General features: G+C 39.1%; 1 protein-coding gene across 8 annotated transcripts in view; it reads right to left on the bottom strand.

The window, feature by feature from the left end:
* Positions 1–9,242: 9,242 nt before the first annotated feature.
* The window catches only part of USP33 (ubiquitin specific peptidase 33), a 64,059-nt gene continuing 56,219 nt past the window's right edge, over positions 9,243–17,082 (bottom strand). For all 8 annotated transcript variants that reach the window (XM_069595107.1, XM_069595102.1, XM_069595100.1 and 5 more), the window contains 3 exons: positions 12,100–12,202; positions 10,836–10,904; positions 9,243–10,410 (listed from right to left, as the gene is read on the bottom strand). In XM_069595107.1, coding sequence (XP_069451208.1) covers positions 10,253–10,410; positions 10,836–10,904; positions 12,100–12,202 — 330 coding nt within the window. In that variant the 3' untranslated portion in view covers positions 9,243–10,252. The remainder of the gene's footprint in view (positions 10,411–10,835; positions 10,905–12,099; positions 12,203–17,082) is intronic.

The raw sequence follows: 17,082 nt of genomic DNA on the forward strand, positions 1-17,082 counted from the left end.
GTCAATGCGATTCTCTCCTTTACTGCAACCTGGTGTCAGTAGATTGGTTTTACTGCGTGCAGGCAGGCAGACCCAAATTTGGTTCAATAACGAGAGTGTAGACCAACCAAGAAAGAACTTTGTCACTGAGTATGGTACTGGCACAAAAACAGAAATATAGATGACAAATACAGGAAAATAGATCAATGGCACAGGCTAAAAAGCCCAGAAAATAATTCCATGCACATATGATCAGTCTATGACGAAGGAGGCAAGACTCTGCAATAGAGGAAAGACTGTCTCTTCAATGTGCCAAATGGTGCTGGGAAAACTAGACAACTATGTGTAGAGAAAAAAAAATGTAATTAGAACATTCTTTAACACTACACACAAAAATAAACTCAAAATGGATTAAAGACCTAAATGTAAGACCAGATACTATAAAACTCTTAGAGGAAAACATAGGCAGAACACTCTTTGACATAAATCATAGCAATATCTTTTCCCATCCATCTCCTAGAGTAATGGAAATAAAAATGAAAATAAATAAATGGGAGCTAATTAAACCCCAAAACTTTTTCACAGCAAATAAAACCATAAACAAAATTTAAACCCACAGAATGGGAGAAAATATTTGCAAACAATGTGATCAACAGGGGATTAGTCTCCAAAATTTACAAATAGCTCATGTGGCTCAATATCAAGAAAGCAAATGACCCAATCAAAAAATGGGCAGAAGATCTAAGTAGACATTTCTCCAAAGAATTCATGTAGATAGCCAATAGGCACAAGAAAAGATGTTCAACATTGCTAATTATTAGAGAGTGCAAATTAAAACTATGAGATAGCACCTCATACCAGTCAGAAAGGCTATCAACAAAAAGTCTACAACAATAAATGCTGGAGAGGATGTGGAGAAAAGGGAGCCTTCCTACACTGTTGGTAGGAATATAAATTGGTACAACCACTACTGAGAACTATGGAAGTTCTTCAAAAACTAAAAATAGAGCTTTATCATATGACCTAGCAATCCCACTTCTGGGTATATATCTGGAGAAAAATGTGGTTTGAAAGAATACATGAACCTCACCCAATGTTCATTTCAGTAGTATTTACAATAGCCAAGACATAGAAGCAACATAAATGTTCATCAATAGGAAAATGGATTAAAAAAAGAAGTGGTACATATATACAATGAAATATTGTTGTTGTTTAGTCACTAAGTCATGTCTGACTCTTTTGCAACCCCATGGACTATACCCACCAGGCTCCTCTGTCCATGGAAATTTCCCAGACAAGAATACTGGAGTGGGGTTTCCATGTCCTTCTCCAAGGGATCTTCCCGACCCAGGGATTGAACCCACATCTCCTGCATTGGCAGGTGGATTACCAGTGAAGGCCAGTGGAATATTACCTGGCCATTAAAAACAGTGAAATAATGCCATTCACAGCAGCATGGATGAACCTAGAGATCACACTAACTGAAGTAAGTTAGACAGAGAGACCAATATCATATATCAATTATACGCAGAATCTTTAAAAAAAAATGATACAAATGAACTTATAAAACAGAAAGAGACACACAGAGAATGAACCTATGATTACCAGGGGGGAAGTGAGGAAGGAGGGGTAGATTGGGAGTTTGGGGCTGACATAAACACACCACCTTATTTAAAATAGATAACCAACAAGGACCTACTGTATAGCCCAGGGAACTATACTCAATATTTTGCAATAATCTATAAGGAAAAAGAGCCTGAAAAAATAGATATATATGTATGTATAACTGAATCACTTTACTATATACCTGAAACTAACACAACCCTGCAAATCAACTATACCTCAATAAAAAAAATTACAATAAAAAAAGGAGAAGTGAAGAAAGAGATGTGGCCAGTGTGGCAAATAGGTCTAGGAAATACTAATTTCCTTCGTCTTCTGCCTCCTAATAAAGGAAAATTTAGCAAGTGTGAAGGCAGGGAAATTTACCAATGAAAAGAGACAGTTTGAGAAAGTTTATGATGTGGATACTTAATTTTTTTTTTTTTTTTTTTTTTGCCATGATATGGGCATACAAGATCTTAGTTCTCCAACAGGGATCAAACCCACGCCCCTTGCAGTGAAAGCTCAGAGTTCTAATCACTGAACCACCAGGGAAGTCCCAATACTTAATGTTACTACTACTTAATGTTACTACTTAATGTTAACATGTACTGAGGTGTATTACAATGGAATATCATTTCAGTCATAACAAAGAATGAAATGTTGCCATTTTTAGCAACATGGATGGGCTTGGAGGGTATTAGGTTAAGTGAAACGTTAGAGAAAGCTGAATACTATATGATGTCACTTATATGTGGAATCTAAAAAATACAGCAAACTAATGAATGTAACAAAAGACAGACAGATTCACAGATACAGAGAACAAATTAATGATTACCAGTGGCCAGAGGAAAGAGGGGAGGAGCAATGAGGGGTTAGGGATTAAGAGGTGTAAATTATTAACTATAAAATAAGCTATAGGCCTCCTCTGGTGATCCAGTGGTTGAGATCCACCTCCCAGTGCAGGGGACACGGGTTTGATCCTTGGTTCAGGAGAATCCCACATGCTGAAGGCGAGCCACTAATGAAGCCCTCAGGCCTAGAGTTCGTGCTTGGCAACAAGATAACCCTCTGCAATGAGAAGCCCACGCATCACAACTAAAGAGTAGTCCCCACTTACTGCAACTAGAAAAAAGCTTGTGCAGCAACAAACTCGGCACAACCAAAAATGAACAAATTTTGAAAAACAAAACAAAGTAAACTACAAGGATATATTGTGAATATTTTGTAATAACTATAGGTGAAATATGTGGTGGTTTAGTTGCTAAGTCGTGTCCAACTATTGAGACCCCCATGCCCACCAGGCTCCTCTGTCCATGGGATTTTCCAGGTAAGGGTACTGGAGTGAGTTGCCATTTCCTTCTCCAGGGGCTCTTCCAGATCCAGGAATCAAACCCACGTCTCTGGCATTGCAGGCAGATTCTTTACCAACTGAGCAACAAGGGAGGCTCAAGTGAAGTATACTGAGCAACAAGGGAGGCTCAAGTGAAGTATAAACTTTAAACAAAAATTTTTTAAAAAATATAATGAGTTATAATGAATTGTATTTTTACATCTGTGCTGCTGCTGCTGCTGCTGCTGCTGCTGCTGCTCCTGCTAAGTCGCTTCCATCGTGTCCGACTCTGTGCAACCCCATCGACGGCAGCCCACCAGGCTCCGCCGTCCCTGGGATTCTCCAGGCAAGAACACTGGAGTGGGTTGCCATTTCCTCCTCCAATGCATGAAAGTGAAAAGTCAAAGTGAAGTCACTGAGTCGTGTCCAACTCTCAGGGACCCCATGGACTGCAGCCTACCAGGTTCCTCCATCCATGGGAGTTTGCAGGCAACAGTACCGGAATGGGTTTTACATCTGTAACTTACATAATACTGTACCTCAACTATACTTCAATTTAAAAAAAAGTTTTTTAATTAAAAAAAAAAGGGTCTTCCCTGGCAGTCCAGTGGTTAAAACTCCACCATTCTACTGCAGGAGGCAAGTGTTTGATCCCTACTCAGGGAACTAAGATTCCACGTGCTTCAAGGCGAGGCAAAAAAAAAAAAAAAAAATTACTAAGGGAAGTGAAAGGGCATGAGAGGTACCCTGAATGACTAAATAAATTCATGAGAAAAGAGAGGAAGTCAGAGAGGAAAATAGGAGGGCTTCTCCTTTCTTTAATGCAGAAAGTGAGAAGATGGCAAACATTAAGAGATGGCAACAGAAGGAAGACAAAGGAGCTTATGCCTCCTCAATCCTGACAAAACAGGGGTAAGATTATTTACTGCAGCCAAGGGAAAGGCAAGGTTTGAAAGAGCCGGTGTGGTATAGAGGAACTGACAAAAGATCACTAAAGATGTCATTAAACTCTGAGAGCTAAATTGATGCAAAAACAAGTATTTTATGATTACGGAGCTTATAGATGTTGTTAGTCTTCCCATCCTCACTTTTTAAGTTCAGTGATTCGAAATGGTTCTGAAATTCTATGTCTTCTTAAACTAACTGGAAATGATTTAGTAATAGTCCCTGGTGGCTCAGAGGTTAAAGTGTCTGCCTCCAATGTGGAAGACCCGGGTTCGATCCCTGGGTCGGGAAGATCCCCTGGAAAGGAAATGGCAATCCACTCCAGTATTCTTGCCTGGAGAATCCCATGGATGGAGAAGCCTAGTAGTTTAAAGTCCATAGGGTCGCAAAGAGTCGGACACGACTGAGCGACTTCGCCTCACCTCACCTCAGGATATCTGTGTATTGGAGTATATGCTTTGTAATTAACCCAAATCCACAATCTTACAATACAAAATCATAACATTTCTAAGCAATGGAGTCATCGTCAGGATCAAGGGAGATTAAAATTTTTAAAGTCGGGCATAAGATTTATAACAACTGCTTTTTTTTTTTTTTGACCCCAGACTTTTTCTTTTTTTGCCTGAGCAGACTGGTTCCAAATAGGGAAAGAAGTATGTCAAGGCTGTATATTGTCACCCTGCTTATTTAACTTATGCAGAGTACATCATGAGAAACGCTGGGCTGGAAGAAGCACAAGCTGGAATCAAGATTGCCAGGAGAAATATCAATAACCTCAGATATGCAGATGACACCACCCTTATGGCAGAAAGTGAAGAGGAACTAAAAAGCCTCTTGATGAAAGTGAAAGAGGAGAGGGAAAAAGTTGGCTTAAAGCTCAACATTCAGAAAACGAAGATCATGGCATCCGATTCCATCACTTCATGGGAAATAGATGGGGAAACAGTGGAAACAGTGTCAGACTTTATTTTTGGGGGCTCCAAAATCACTGCAGATGGTGATTGCAGCCAAGAAATTAAAAGATGCTTGCTCCTTGGAAGATGACCAACCTAGACACCGTATTAAAAAGCAGAGACATTACTTTGTTAACAAAGGTCCATCTACTCAAGGCTATGGTTTTTCCAGTAGTCATGTATGGAAGTGAGAGTTGGACTATAAAGAAAGCTGAGCGCCAAAGAATTGATGCTATTGAACTGTGGTGTTGGAGAAGACTCTGGAGAGTCACATGGACTGCAAGGAGATCTAACCAGTCCATCCTAAAGGAGATCAGTCCTGAGTGTTCATTGGAAGGACTGATGTTGAAGCTGAAACTCCAATACTTTGGCCACCTGATGTGAAGAGCTGACTCATTTGAAAAGACCCTGATGCTGGGAAAGATTGAAGGCGGGAGGAGAAGGGGACGACAGAGGATGAGATGGTTGGTATTCCAAGGCCATATTTGCCTGTTACTCCAGGTGTTTCTTGACTTCCTACTTTTGCATTCCAGTCCCCTATAATGAAAAGGACATCGTTTTGGGGTGTTAGTTCTAAAAGGTCTTGTAGGTCTTCATAGAACTGTTCAACTTCAGCTTCTTCAGCGTTACTGGTTGGGGCATAGGCTTCGATTACTGTGATATTGAATGGTTTGCCTTGGAAATGAACAGAGATCATTCTGTCGTTTTTGAGATTGCATCCAAGTACTGCACTTTGGACTCTTTTGTTGACCATGATGGCTACTCCATTTCTTCTAAGGGATTCCTGCCCGCAGTAGTAGATATAATGGTCATCTGAGTTAAATTCACCCATTCCAGTCCATTTTAGTTTGCTGATTCCTAGAATGTGGACGTTCACTTTTTCTATCTCCTGTTTGCCCACTTCCAATTTGCCTTGATTCATGGACCTAACATTTCAGGTTCCTATGCAATATTGCTCTTTACAGCATTGGACCTTGCTTCTATCACGAGTTACATCCACAACTGGGTATTGTTCTTGGTTTGGCTCCATCCCTTCACTCTTTCTGGAGTTATTTCTCCACTGATCTCCAGTAGCATATTGGGCACCTACCAACCTGGGGAGTTCCTCTTTCAGTATCCTAACATTTCGCTTTGTCATACTGTTCATGGGGTTCTCAAGGCAAGAATACTAAAGTGGTTTGCCATTCCCTTCTCCAGTGGACCACATTGTGTCAGACCGCTCCACCATGCCTGCCCGTCTTAGGTAGCCCCACAGGGCATGGCTTAGTTTCATTGAGTTAGACAAGGCTGTGGTCCTAGTGTGATTAGATTGACTAGTTTTCTGTGATTATGGTTTCAGTGTGTCTGCCCTCTGATGCCCTCTTGCAACACCTACCGTCTTACTTGGGTTTCTCTTACCTTGGATGTGGGGTATTTCTTCACAGCTGCTCCAGCAAAGTGCAGCCGCTTCTCCTTACCTTGGAGGACGGGTATCTCCTCACTGCCGCCCCTTTGACCTTGAACGTGGAGTAGTTCTTCAGCCCTCCTGTGCCCGTGCAGCCACTGCTCCTTGGACGTGGGGGTGGTATAAAAGTGATACCGTACAGTATTTGTCTTTCTCTTATTTCACTTTAGCCTAATACTCTCCAAGTCCACCAATGTTGCTGCATTTGGCAACATTTCATTCTTTGCATGGGCCAGCAAGTATTCCATTGTGTAGAATATTACTTGTTTATCTGTTTATCTATGGATGTACATTGAGGTTAGTTCCATGTCTTGGCAATTATAAATAATGCTCTTATGAACATTGGGGTGCATGTGTTTTTTGAATATGTTTTTGTATTTTCTGGATATATATCCAGGAATGGAATTGTCAGGTCATATAGTAGCTCTCATGCACGTGAATTTGAGCAAACTGCAGGAGACAGTGAAGGATAGGGAAGTCTGGTGTGCTGTATGTACGCCATGGAGTTGCAGTCAGACACAACTTAGCAACTGAAAAACAATGAACAGCAGCTTTATTTTCAGTTTTCTGAGAAACCGCCATACTGTTTTCCACAATGGCTATACCAGTTTACATTCCCACGAAATGTACAAGGGTTCCCTTTTCTTCACGTCCTAGCCAACATCAGTTATTTGTGTTCTGATGATAGCCACTGTGACAGGTGTGAGGTGATATGTCAGTGTGGTTTTGATCTGATTCACCAATTAACACTTGCCACCTCTTATGACCTCTCTTCCTGCTTTCTCTCTCACATATGTTTATTTCATATAGCATGATTTCAATCATAAAAACTTAACCATGTATTTCCTATCAAGATCATCCCTTCATACTACTATAGGAGTTATCACACTAGAGAAATTTAATACTGAAATATTATCTAATGTATATTCCCTGGCCAATCCAAATTTCCCCAACTGTCCTAATATCACTCCTTAAAAATTTTGTCCGATCCAGGATCCAATCAAGGACCATTTTTTGGTGATATCTTCTTAATCTTCAGGCTTTGTCTTTCATAACTAATTTTTTGAAGCACCTAGGAAAATTATTTTGTATAATATGCCTTTTTAAGACAGTTATCTTGATTTCCTCCCTCATGATTAGATTCAGATTAAATATTTTTGGTAGCCTGCTTACATAGATGTGTCCTTAAGAGTTACACATTTTGAAAAGGAGAAAGAGAATAAGGGATTATATTAAGTGCCAAGTTAAGTATATAACAATACCCCTAACTATCATAATCCTATCATCAAGTATGGCAGACACACAGATGTTCAGACCACCCTTCAAGAAAGCACTCACTACCAGATGAGAGGAGTGCTTGGCTGACAGCATCCTGCTGTTAGTCCCTCCAGTGTCAATTAGAGGTCATTCTCTTTTCCAGGCAGCCCCTAGTAACAGTAAAAGAGCCAAGCCGTTCTTGCCCAGTGTGAAACTTCTCTAAGGGACAACCTTGGTTAGGTTTTCACTGTGCTGCAGAGACTGTCAGGTCTGCATTACAGTCTGCTAACTCCTGCTCAATCCTGCTTCCTATTTTCTTTCACTGATGTTACTCTTCAGAAAGCATTTGCACTTCTTGCTCCATCTCAGTGTCTGCTTCCTGGAAAACTCAGCCTGAAACATTCTTGTTTAAGAGATTAAAAAAAAAACAAAACAAGAGATCTGGGAACTTTAAGTGCTATTTCAAACCAATTCATAGTAGAAAGATGACTTATCTACTAGTAAAGTTTAGGGGCAGGAGAAGAAGGGGACAACCAAGGATGAGATGGCTGGATGGCATCACTGATTGGATGGACGCGAGTCTGAGTGAACTCTGGGAGTTGGTGATGGACAGGGAGGCCTGGCGTGCTGCGATTCATGGGGTCGCAAAGAGTCAGACACGACTGAGGGACTGAACCGAACTGAACTGAAGAGGATATGAATATAGGCAAACGGACCCCAGGGTTCAAAAACTAATCACTTTCATGTTATAAATCAATGTAGTAGTCTTAAAATATTGTAGGCCCTTAGTATCTCTTAACTGCAATTTTCCTACTTTTCAGCTCAAGTAGTTCCAAGAAAATCATCCTCAGACAAACCAAATTTTTTAATTTGATATCTATTAACACATATGCCAACTTTTAGCTGAGTCTATGGGGTTAACCCTTTATGTACTGTTTTGTTATGCATTTAGTGACTATAATGTTAAAAAAAAAAAAAAACGAGTTCTTAGAGACCACTACTCCTTTTTTTTTGGCCATCCCATGTGGCAGGTGGAATTCCCCCAACCAGGGATCCAATCCATGTCCCCTGCAGGGAAGTGTGGAATCTTAACGACTGGACCGCCAGGAAATCTAAGACCAGTATTCTTATCAATATTATATATCCCAATGACAGATGCTATTAATGAATCTAATGCTAACACCATAATCTGTTCTAAAATAATTCAGTGGGCGATAATATACCATGGTGAATGAAAACAGTGGTATAAAGTTACAATGACTTTAGTTGTAGTCTCATATCTGCTACTTCTCTGCTGTACATATGACTTTGGGCAAGCCACCTAACCTAAGTCATAGGGTTGTAACCAGGATAAAGTGTAAGTAACACACTTAGTAGAGTGCCTGAAACATGATAAATTGAAAGCACTAAACCTTTTTTGATTATCTCCTAAATGCCAGGCATAATACTAAGCTCTGGTGATTCAAGACAGATCAGTAATACCATTCAATCCTTGAAGAGGATCACAGCATAATCATGAGAAAGAAGAAAACTAAAAGCTATCTATATTTTTAAAAATTCAAATAGATTCTAATGGCTCATTATTTAATTTCATTAAATACCAAAACTTTAAATACTATACCAAATGACTTAATTTGCATATTGCTGATTAAGAAATAACAAGACATTAGTATCAACAGACTTTATACCCTTCACCCTTAATATCTGTCAAACAAATACAACATCCAAGTTATAAATTTTTAAATCATTTTTATTGAACTGATTTTAATAATACTGTTTTAGCTGGTGGCAGCTGCCCCAGACCAAAACAAAGCCACTGTGAATGCTATTCAACATTCTCAAAGTAATCCCATTTGTTTTTGCACTTGGAATATAATTAAACTTTTGACATCACATAATCAAGCAAATAGCAGTGCATACTATGTTATTCAAAAAGACTTTATGCATTTCATCTAAAAAATCATTTTGCAAGAGGCTTCAGCATTATCAACACATTCTATACTTCATGCTCTCAAAATAAAAGTGCCCTAAAACTAACCCTAAAGTTTTTTTTTTAACTGTTATTAATGAACACTATTCAGGGTTATAGGAACTGAAATTTAACATTTTACAGTGTAAGAGGCAATAAATTATTAATATCTGCTGACACAAATTGCACTCAGACTAAATACATCATTGCTACATTCAAAAAGACATTTTGTAAATATTAATATGCTAATTCATATGCTGCAGTGCAAAAGAAGTGACACCCTAACAGTTTCCTGAGCTTTAGGAAATTAACAACATCTTTCTGACTGTGTAGGCTCTATAATATGAAGCCATGTCAAAACTATACAATTAAATTAGGTTTTTAGAGAACTGAAAAGATTGGTCAGAGTTATGGTGGTTTACGGTAATGAAAAAGTTTTCAAAGCAAAAGTATTTACAAAGCTACAAAGGACTATGGATTTACATGTAGTATAAAGATCAAAGATAACCTGATTGCCAAATGATCACAATTATCCCCTCTCTTTCAAAAATATTACACTGAAAGACTTTATAAGTTATCTAGCATTAAATATGCCAACCTGTAGAATATTATACATTTTAACACATTCTTCCATAATGCCCAGTAAGAAGGAAAAAAGCTAAAACATTAAAAATCAAGAAAATAAACATGCTTTTAGGAATGTTTTTGCAAGGGAATATGCTAGGAGAAGTGAAAATGATTTCTCATCAGAACTCTATATATCCTCCGAATTACAAAGACCGAGTTTCTACTTCAATTTTTTCTTCTGCTTGTACTGCATCAGGATCAACATGAACAACTGGAGGTCGCAAGATAACTTCGGGGCCTCCACCATATATAGACTGTAGAAAATTCCATGTTTCTTCAGAAATCTGACCAGAATCTGCCCCTAAAAATCAAGTACATAGAGAAAAAACAGTATTCACAAACTTTCATCTTCATATTGCAAAAGCTTTCATAATGTACCCCCAATATGAATACTCTAGGAATAATTGAGAAGTTTCAGAACATGAATCTTCAGGCTATCAACCCAAATAGTTATAGGCTGCAACTTTATGGTCTGCCTTAAAAAGTTAGAGATTCTTTTACCTACATATTCTTTTTTTTTAATTAATTTTTATTGGTGTACAGTTGCTTTACAATGTTGTATTAGTTTCTATGGTACACCAAAGTGAATCAGCTATATAGCCCCTCTTTTTTGGATTTCCTTCCAATTTAGATCACCACAGAGCATTGAATACTAAGAGTCTCCTGAACTACAGAGTGTGACAAATCACTAACAAGCAAAGGCTTAATAGTATTAGCCAAACTTACCTTGCCTGAGTATCACATTGCCACATTTGGTGACTGCAATTTTAGTGTTATCAATAGGACCTGGAGGATCTAAGTTAAAATGCAAAACAAATAATCAAAATGTATAAATGCACTAAACAACTACATATTTCTGAACCTGAATTAATGAAGGATACAACTGTTTAATCAGATTATTTTAAAGTCAGATTATTCTAGTCAGTTCTTAACTGTCTTATTCTGAGCTTCTTTCCTTTTGGGTCTTAGTTCCCCAAAACAGAACCAGGAAAGCAGACAAGTAAAATTTTCTTACTACCACCCAAAATGTAATAAAAATAATTTCTTAACTATCCATTTGGGGATTACAGATTAAAATGCACTTTTAATGCTACAAAAGAACAATTCCTTTGTAATTTAAAAAGAATGCAACTCTCAGTTTCAGACTGTCATTAAACTAAAAATATTATACAATACAATGTTAAAATGCATATATATATATATATATATATATATATATATATACACACACACACACACACATATATATATATATATATATTTTGGCTGTACCTCAAGGTTTGCAGGATCTTAGTTCCCTGACCAGGGATTGGACCTGGATCCTTGGTAGTGAAAACACAGTATTCTAACCACTGGCTGTCAGGGAATTCTCAAAATGAATCCTTTTTTAAGGGAAAAAAACTTTGTTTTCCCCTTGAATACAAAAGTATAGTGCACCTTCATTTTCAAAAAACTTTTAAAAGAAAAAAAGGCACAAGAAGAAAAAAATACTGTGATCCCACTACAGAAAGATAGGCAAATTATTTTCACATCTTTCTGGTCTTTTTGCCTTTGTACATGTTTGCCTTTTTTTAAAACAAAAAAAAGTTTCTGACTATGCATACTATATTATAACCTTTTTCATATATCAAGAACTTCTTATTTTTTAATTATTAAACACTGTTATACAAATAATTTCTAAAGTTCATGTAGTATCCCATTGTAACAGATGCACCATAAATTTAACCAATCTTATTGTTGGAAGCATTAAAAAAATTTTTTTAATGTTAAGATTGTAGGCTAGTTTTTATTTAGTTCCCTTATACTTTCCGTGAATATGCTATAATTTGTGAAAGTTTTTTAAAAATTAAAAATAACCAAAATATAAACTAGACTGTATGATCCCTGATGTCCTGTTCAGTAGTTTAATTCCAAATACATATATTCAAAAAACATTTGTCAAGCAAACAAAAATTTTGCAAAGAATTTTGTCTTTCTGTTACACACTTACCTCCATCTTTACCCTTCACAAAACTTTCCCATTCTCTAAACCATTGCATACTGATGCAATAAAAAGTAGCTGGAGAGTCCTCCTCTTGGAATGCTCTGTTGAGCTACAGAGGAAAAAAAAAATCAGTCACTTAAAGTCTAAAATGTGTTTTGTAGCAGAATACAACCATTCTACATCATTATCTGATGAGGCCAACTCCTCATACACAAAGAATGTGATGTACGTTGATGCTGTTATCTTAATAGGACATGTTAACACCTGATAAACATTCAATCAATCCATCTATTGAGTTTTAAGACAAAACCCTAGAGTTATGGAATAATTACAGACTTGCATTTTAAAAAACAGCTTTAAAAAAAAAAAGTTTTATTAAAGAATAATCCACCTACATTAACATAAAGTTCAACGGTTTTCCATTTATAGTTATGCAACCACTACCACAATCCATTAAAACATTTCTGACACCCTAAAAAGTTCCCCTGCACCCATTTGCAATCAATCACTTCCTCTCAGCCCCAGGAAACCACTGATCTACTTTACCCTTTTATAAAAAGAAGTTTCATATAAATGGAATGAGACATCTCACAGTCACGTTTTGTCTTATCTTCTTTCACTTGCATAATGTTTCTAAGATTCATCATATGCATGCATCAGTAGCTCTACCATTTTTATGCTGAGTTATATTCCATTGTATGAATATACCACATCTTGTTTATCTATTTGGCACCAGATGGGTATATCAATTATTTCCAGTTTGGGACAACTATGACCAATTCTGCTATGAGCATCTATCTGTGTACAGGGTTTTACAGACTTTAATAATCATTTCTCTGGTGTTGTGTGAAAGTTGCTCAGTCTTGTCCAACTCTTTGCGACCTCATAGACTATACATTCCAGAGAATTCTCCAGGCCAGAATACTGGAGTGGGTAGCCTTTCCCCTCTCCAGGGGATCTTCCCAACCCAGGGATCAAACCGAGGTCTCCCGCATTGCAGGCAGATTCCTTACCAGCGGAGCCACAAGGGAAGCCCCATTTCTCTGAAGTAAATACCTAAGAATGAGATTGCTGAGTCACGTGTTGCTGCTGCTGCTCAGTCGCTAAGTTGTGTCCGACTCTTTGTGACCCCATGGAATGTAGCATGTCAGGTGGAGTCCTGTGCTGAGTGGCTGTTTAACCTCTAAAAAATTTTCAAGCTGGTTGTCAGTTGGCACGTAACACTACATGTCCACCAACAATATTTATGAGATTTCTAGTTTTCTACATTTTTGTCAGAACTTGATATTGTCCTCTTGTTTTAGTCATTCTAAAAAGTGTGTAATGGTATCTCACTGTAGCTATAATTTGCATTTTACTAATGACTAATGAGAATGTGTATTTATTCATATGCTTAGTTCAGTTCAGTTCAGTCACTCAGTCGTGTCCAACTCTGCGACCCCATGAATCGCAGCACGCCAGGCCTCCCTGTCAATCACCAACTCCCGGAGTTCACGCAGACTCACGTCCATCGAGTCAGTGATGCCATCCAGCCATCTCATCCTCTCTAGTCCCCTTCTCCTCCTGCCCCCAATCCCTCCCAGTATCAGTCTTTTCCAATGAGTCAGCTCTTCATATGAGGTGGCCAAAGTACTGGAGTTTCAGCTTTAGCATCAGTCCTTCCAAAGAAATCCCAGGGCTGATCTCCTTCAGAATAGACTGGTTGGATCTCCTTGCAGTCCATGGGACTCTCAAGAGTCTTCTCCAACACCACAGTTCAAAAGCATCAATTCTTTGGCGCTCAGCCTTCTTCACAGTCCAACTCTCACATCCATACATGACCACTGGAAAAACCATAGCCTTGACTAGACGGACCTTTGTTGGCAAAGTAATGTCTCTGCTTTTCAATATGCTATCTAGGCTGGTCATTAACTTTTCTTTCAAGGAGTAAGCGTCTTTTAATTTCTTGGCTGCAATCACCATCTGCAGTGATTTTGGAGCCCCCAAAAATAAAGTCTGACACTGTTTCCACTGTTTCCCCATCTATTTCCCATGAAGTATTGGGACCAGATGCCATGATCTTCGTTTTCTGAATGTTGAGCTTTAAGCCAACTTTTTCACTCTCCCCTTTCACTTTCGTCAAGAGGCTCTTTAGTTCCTCTTCACTTTCTGCCATAAGGGTGGTGTCATCTGCATATCTGAGGTGATTGGTATTTCTCCCGGCAATCTTGATTCCAGCTTGTGCTTCTTCCAGCCCAGCGTTTCTCATGATGTACTCTGCACAGAAGTTAAATAAGCAGGGTGACAGTATACAGCCTTGACGTACTCTTTTTCCTATTTGGAACCAGTCTGTTGTTCCATGTCCAGTTCTAACTGTTGCTTCCTGACCTGCATATAGGTACCTCAAGAGGCAGGTCAGGTGGTCTGGTAGTCCCATCTCTTCCACAATTTTCCACAGTTTATTGTGATCCACACAGTCAAAGGCTTTGGCATAGTCAAGAAAGCAGAAATAGATGTTTTTCTGGAACTCTCTTGCTTTTCAATGATCCAATGGATATTGGCAATTTGATCTCTGGTTCCTCTGCCTTTTCTAAAACCAGCTTGAACATCTGAAGTTCACGGTTCATGTGTTGCTGAAGCCTGGCTTGGAGAATTTTGAGCATTAGTTAATGCTCATAAAGTAAGAATAATGTATATTACAATATTTTGCTTATTTTCAAACTGGAATATCTGTCTTCTTGAATTGTATGAATTCTTTACATAACCTGGATATAAGTCCCTTGATGGTAAGTGATTTACAAATGCCTAGAACTGGATTTCGGAGAAGGAAGTAATCTTGCCTGGAAAATCCCATGGATGGAGGAGCCTGGCAGGCTGGAGTCCATGGGGTCACGAAGGGTAGGACACGACTGAGTGACTTCACTTTCACTTTTCACTTTCATACACTGGAGAAGGAAATGGCAACCCACTCCAGTGTTCTTGCCTGGAGAATCCCAGGGATAGTGGAGCTTGGTGGGCTGCAGTCTGGGGTTGGACAGAGTCAGACACGGCTGAAGTGACTTAACAGCAGCAGCACTGGACTTGGGTCTACCTTCCTAATGTACGTTTCTTCTAGTATCAGCGTTGCTGGTCTTACTGATTGTCCCATTAACTGAGATGATATACCATCTGACATTGCCTCTGACAATGTAACTAACTTTACACAAAGTAAATGAAGAAGTAGGGTCACATCCATAAGATTCACTAACTTTACCATATGTTATTGTTGTTTAGTAGCTAAGTCGTTTCCAACTCTTTAGCAACCCCATGGACTGTAGCCCACCAGGCTCCACTGTCCATGGAATTATCCAAGGAAGAACACAGGAGTGGGTTGTCATTTCCTTCTTCAGGGGATCTTCTCGACCCAGGGATTGAACCTGCATCACCTGCATCAGCAGGCAGATTCTTTACTACCGACCATCACCTAAAAGTCGCTCGTCTACTGAATACTGTTTTTGTGCCTAGGTGACAGAACACTGTGGGTCTGGTACTGTCCTATACAATGCAGTATATACCCCAAACTGTATAGTCCACGGGGTCGTAAAGAGTCGGTCAAGACTGAGCAACTTTCACACAACACCAGAGAAATGATCATTAAAGTCTGCAAAACGCTGTACATAGGGTTTTCTTAAACATTTGACACAAATGATAAAAACCTAGAAATACTGATATAATACTAGCATCTAATCCTCAGACTCCATCATTTTTTTTAAATGATCCAATAATATTGTTTATAGTCAAAGATTCCAGTTAAGAATCACCTATTGGGTGATTCCTGGCAGTCCAGTGCTTGAGACCCTGCACTTCCATTTCCTGATCCAGAAACTAGGATCCCACATACTGCGTGATCAAAAATGGACCCCCCAAAAGAGAAAATCCCAAGAATCACCTGCTGCATATAACTTCCCATTTCCTTTCAGTTCAGTTGCTCAGTCGTGTCCAACTGTTTGCGCCCCATGAATCGCAGCACGCGAGGCTTCACTGTCTATCACCAACTCCCAGAGTTCACTCAAATTCACTCCACTGAGTCAGTGATGCCATCCAGCCATCTCATCCTCTCTAGTCCCCTTCTCCTCCTGCCTCCAATCCCTCCCAGCATTAGAGTCTTTTCCAATGAGTCAACTCTTTGCATGAGGTGGCCGAAGTACTGGAGTTTCAGCTTTAGCATCAGTCCTTCCAGTGAACACCCAAGACTGGTCTCCTCTAGGATGGACTGGTTGGATCTCCTTGCAGTCCAAGGGACTCTCAAGAGTCTTCTCCAACACCACAGTTCAAAAGCATCAATTCTTTGGCGCTCAGCTTTCTTCACAGTTCAACTCTCACATCCATACATGACCACTGGAAAAACCATAGCCTTGACTAGACACACCTTTGTTGGCAAAGTAATATCTCTGCTTTTCAATATGCTATCTAGGCTGGTCATTAACTTTCCTTCCAAGGAGTAAGCGTCTTTTAATTTCTTGGCTGCAATCATGTGATTTTGGAGCCCCCCAAAATAAAGTCTGACACTGTTTCCCCATCTATTTCCCATGAAGTGATGCGACCAGATGTCATGATCTTTGTTTTCTGAATGTTGAGCCTTAGGCCAACTTTTTCACTCTCCTCTTTCACTTTCGTCAAGAGGTTATTTAGTTCCTCTTCACTTTCTGCCATAAGGGTGGTGTCATCTGCATGTCTGAGGTTACTGATATTTCTCCTGGCAATCTTGATTCCAGCTTGTGTTTCTTACAGCCCAGCTTTCTCATGATGTACTCTGCATATAAGTTAAATAAGCAGGGTGACAATATACAGCCTTGACGTACTCCTTTTCCTATTTGGAACCAGTCTGTTGTTCCATGTCCAGTTCTAGCTGCTGCTTCCTGACCTGCATATAGGTTTCTCAAGAGGCAGGTCAGGTGGTCTAGTAGTCCCATCTCTTTCAGAATTTTCCAGTTTATTGTGATCTACACAGTCAAAGGCTTTGGCATAGTC

Source organism: Ovis canadensis, chromosome 1 (genome assembly GCF_042477335.2).
Source record: "Ovis canadensis isolate MfBH-ARS-UI-01 breed Bighorn chromosome 1, ARS-UI_OviCan_v2, whole genome shotgun sequence".
NCBI lineage: Eukaryota > Metazoa > Chordata > Mammalia > Artiodactyla > Bovidae > Ovis > Ovis canadensis.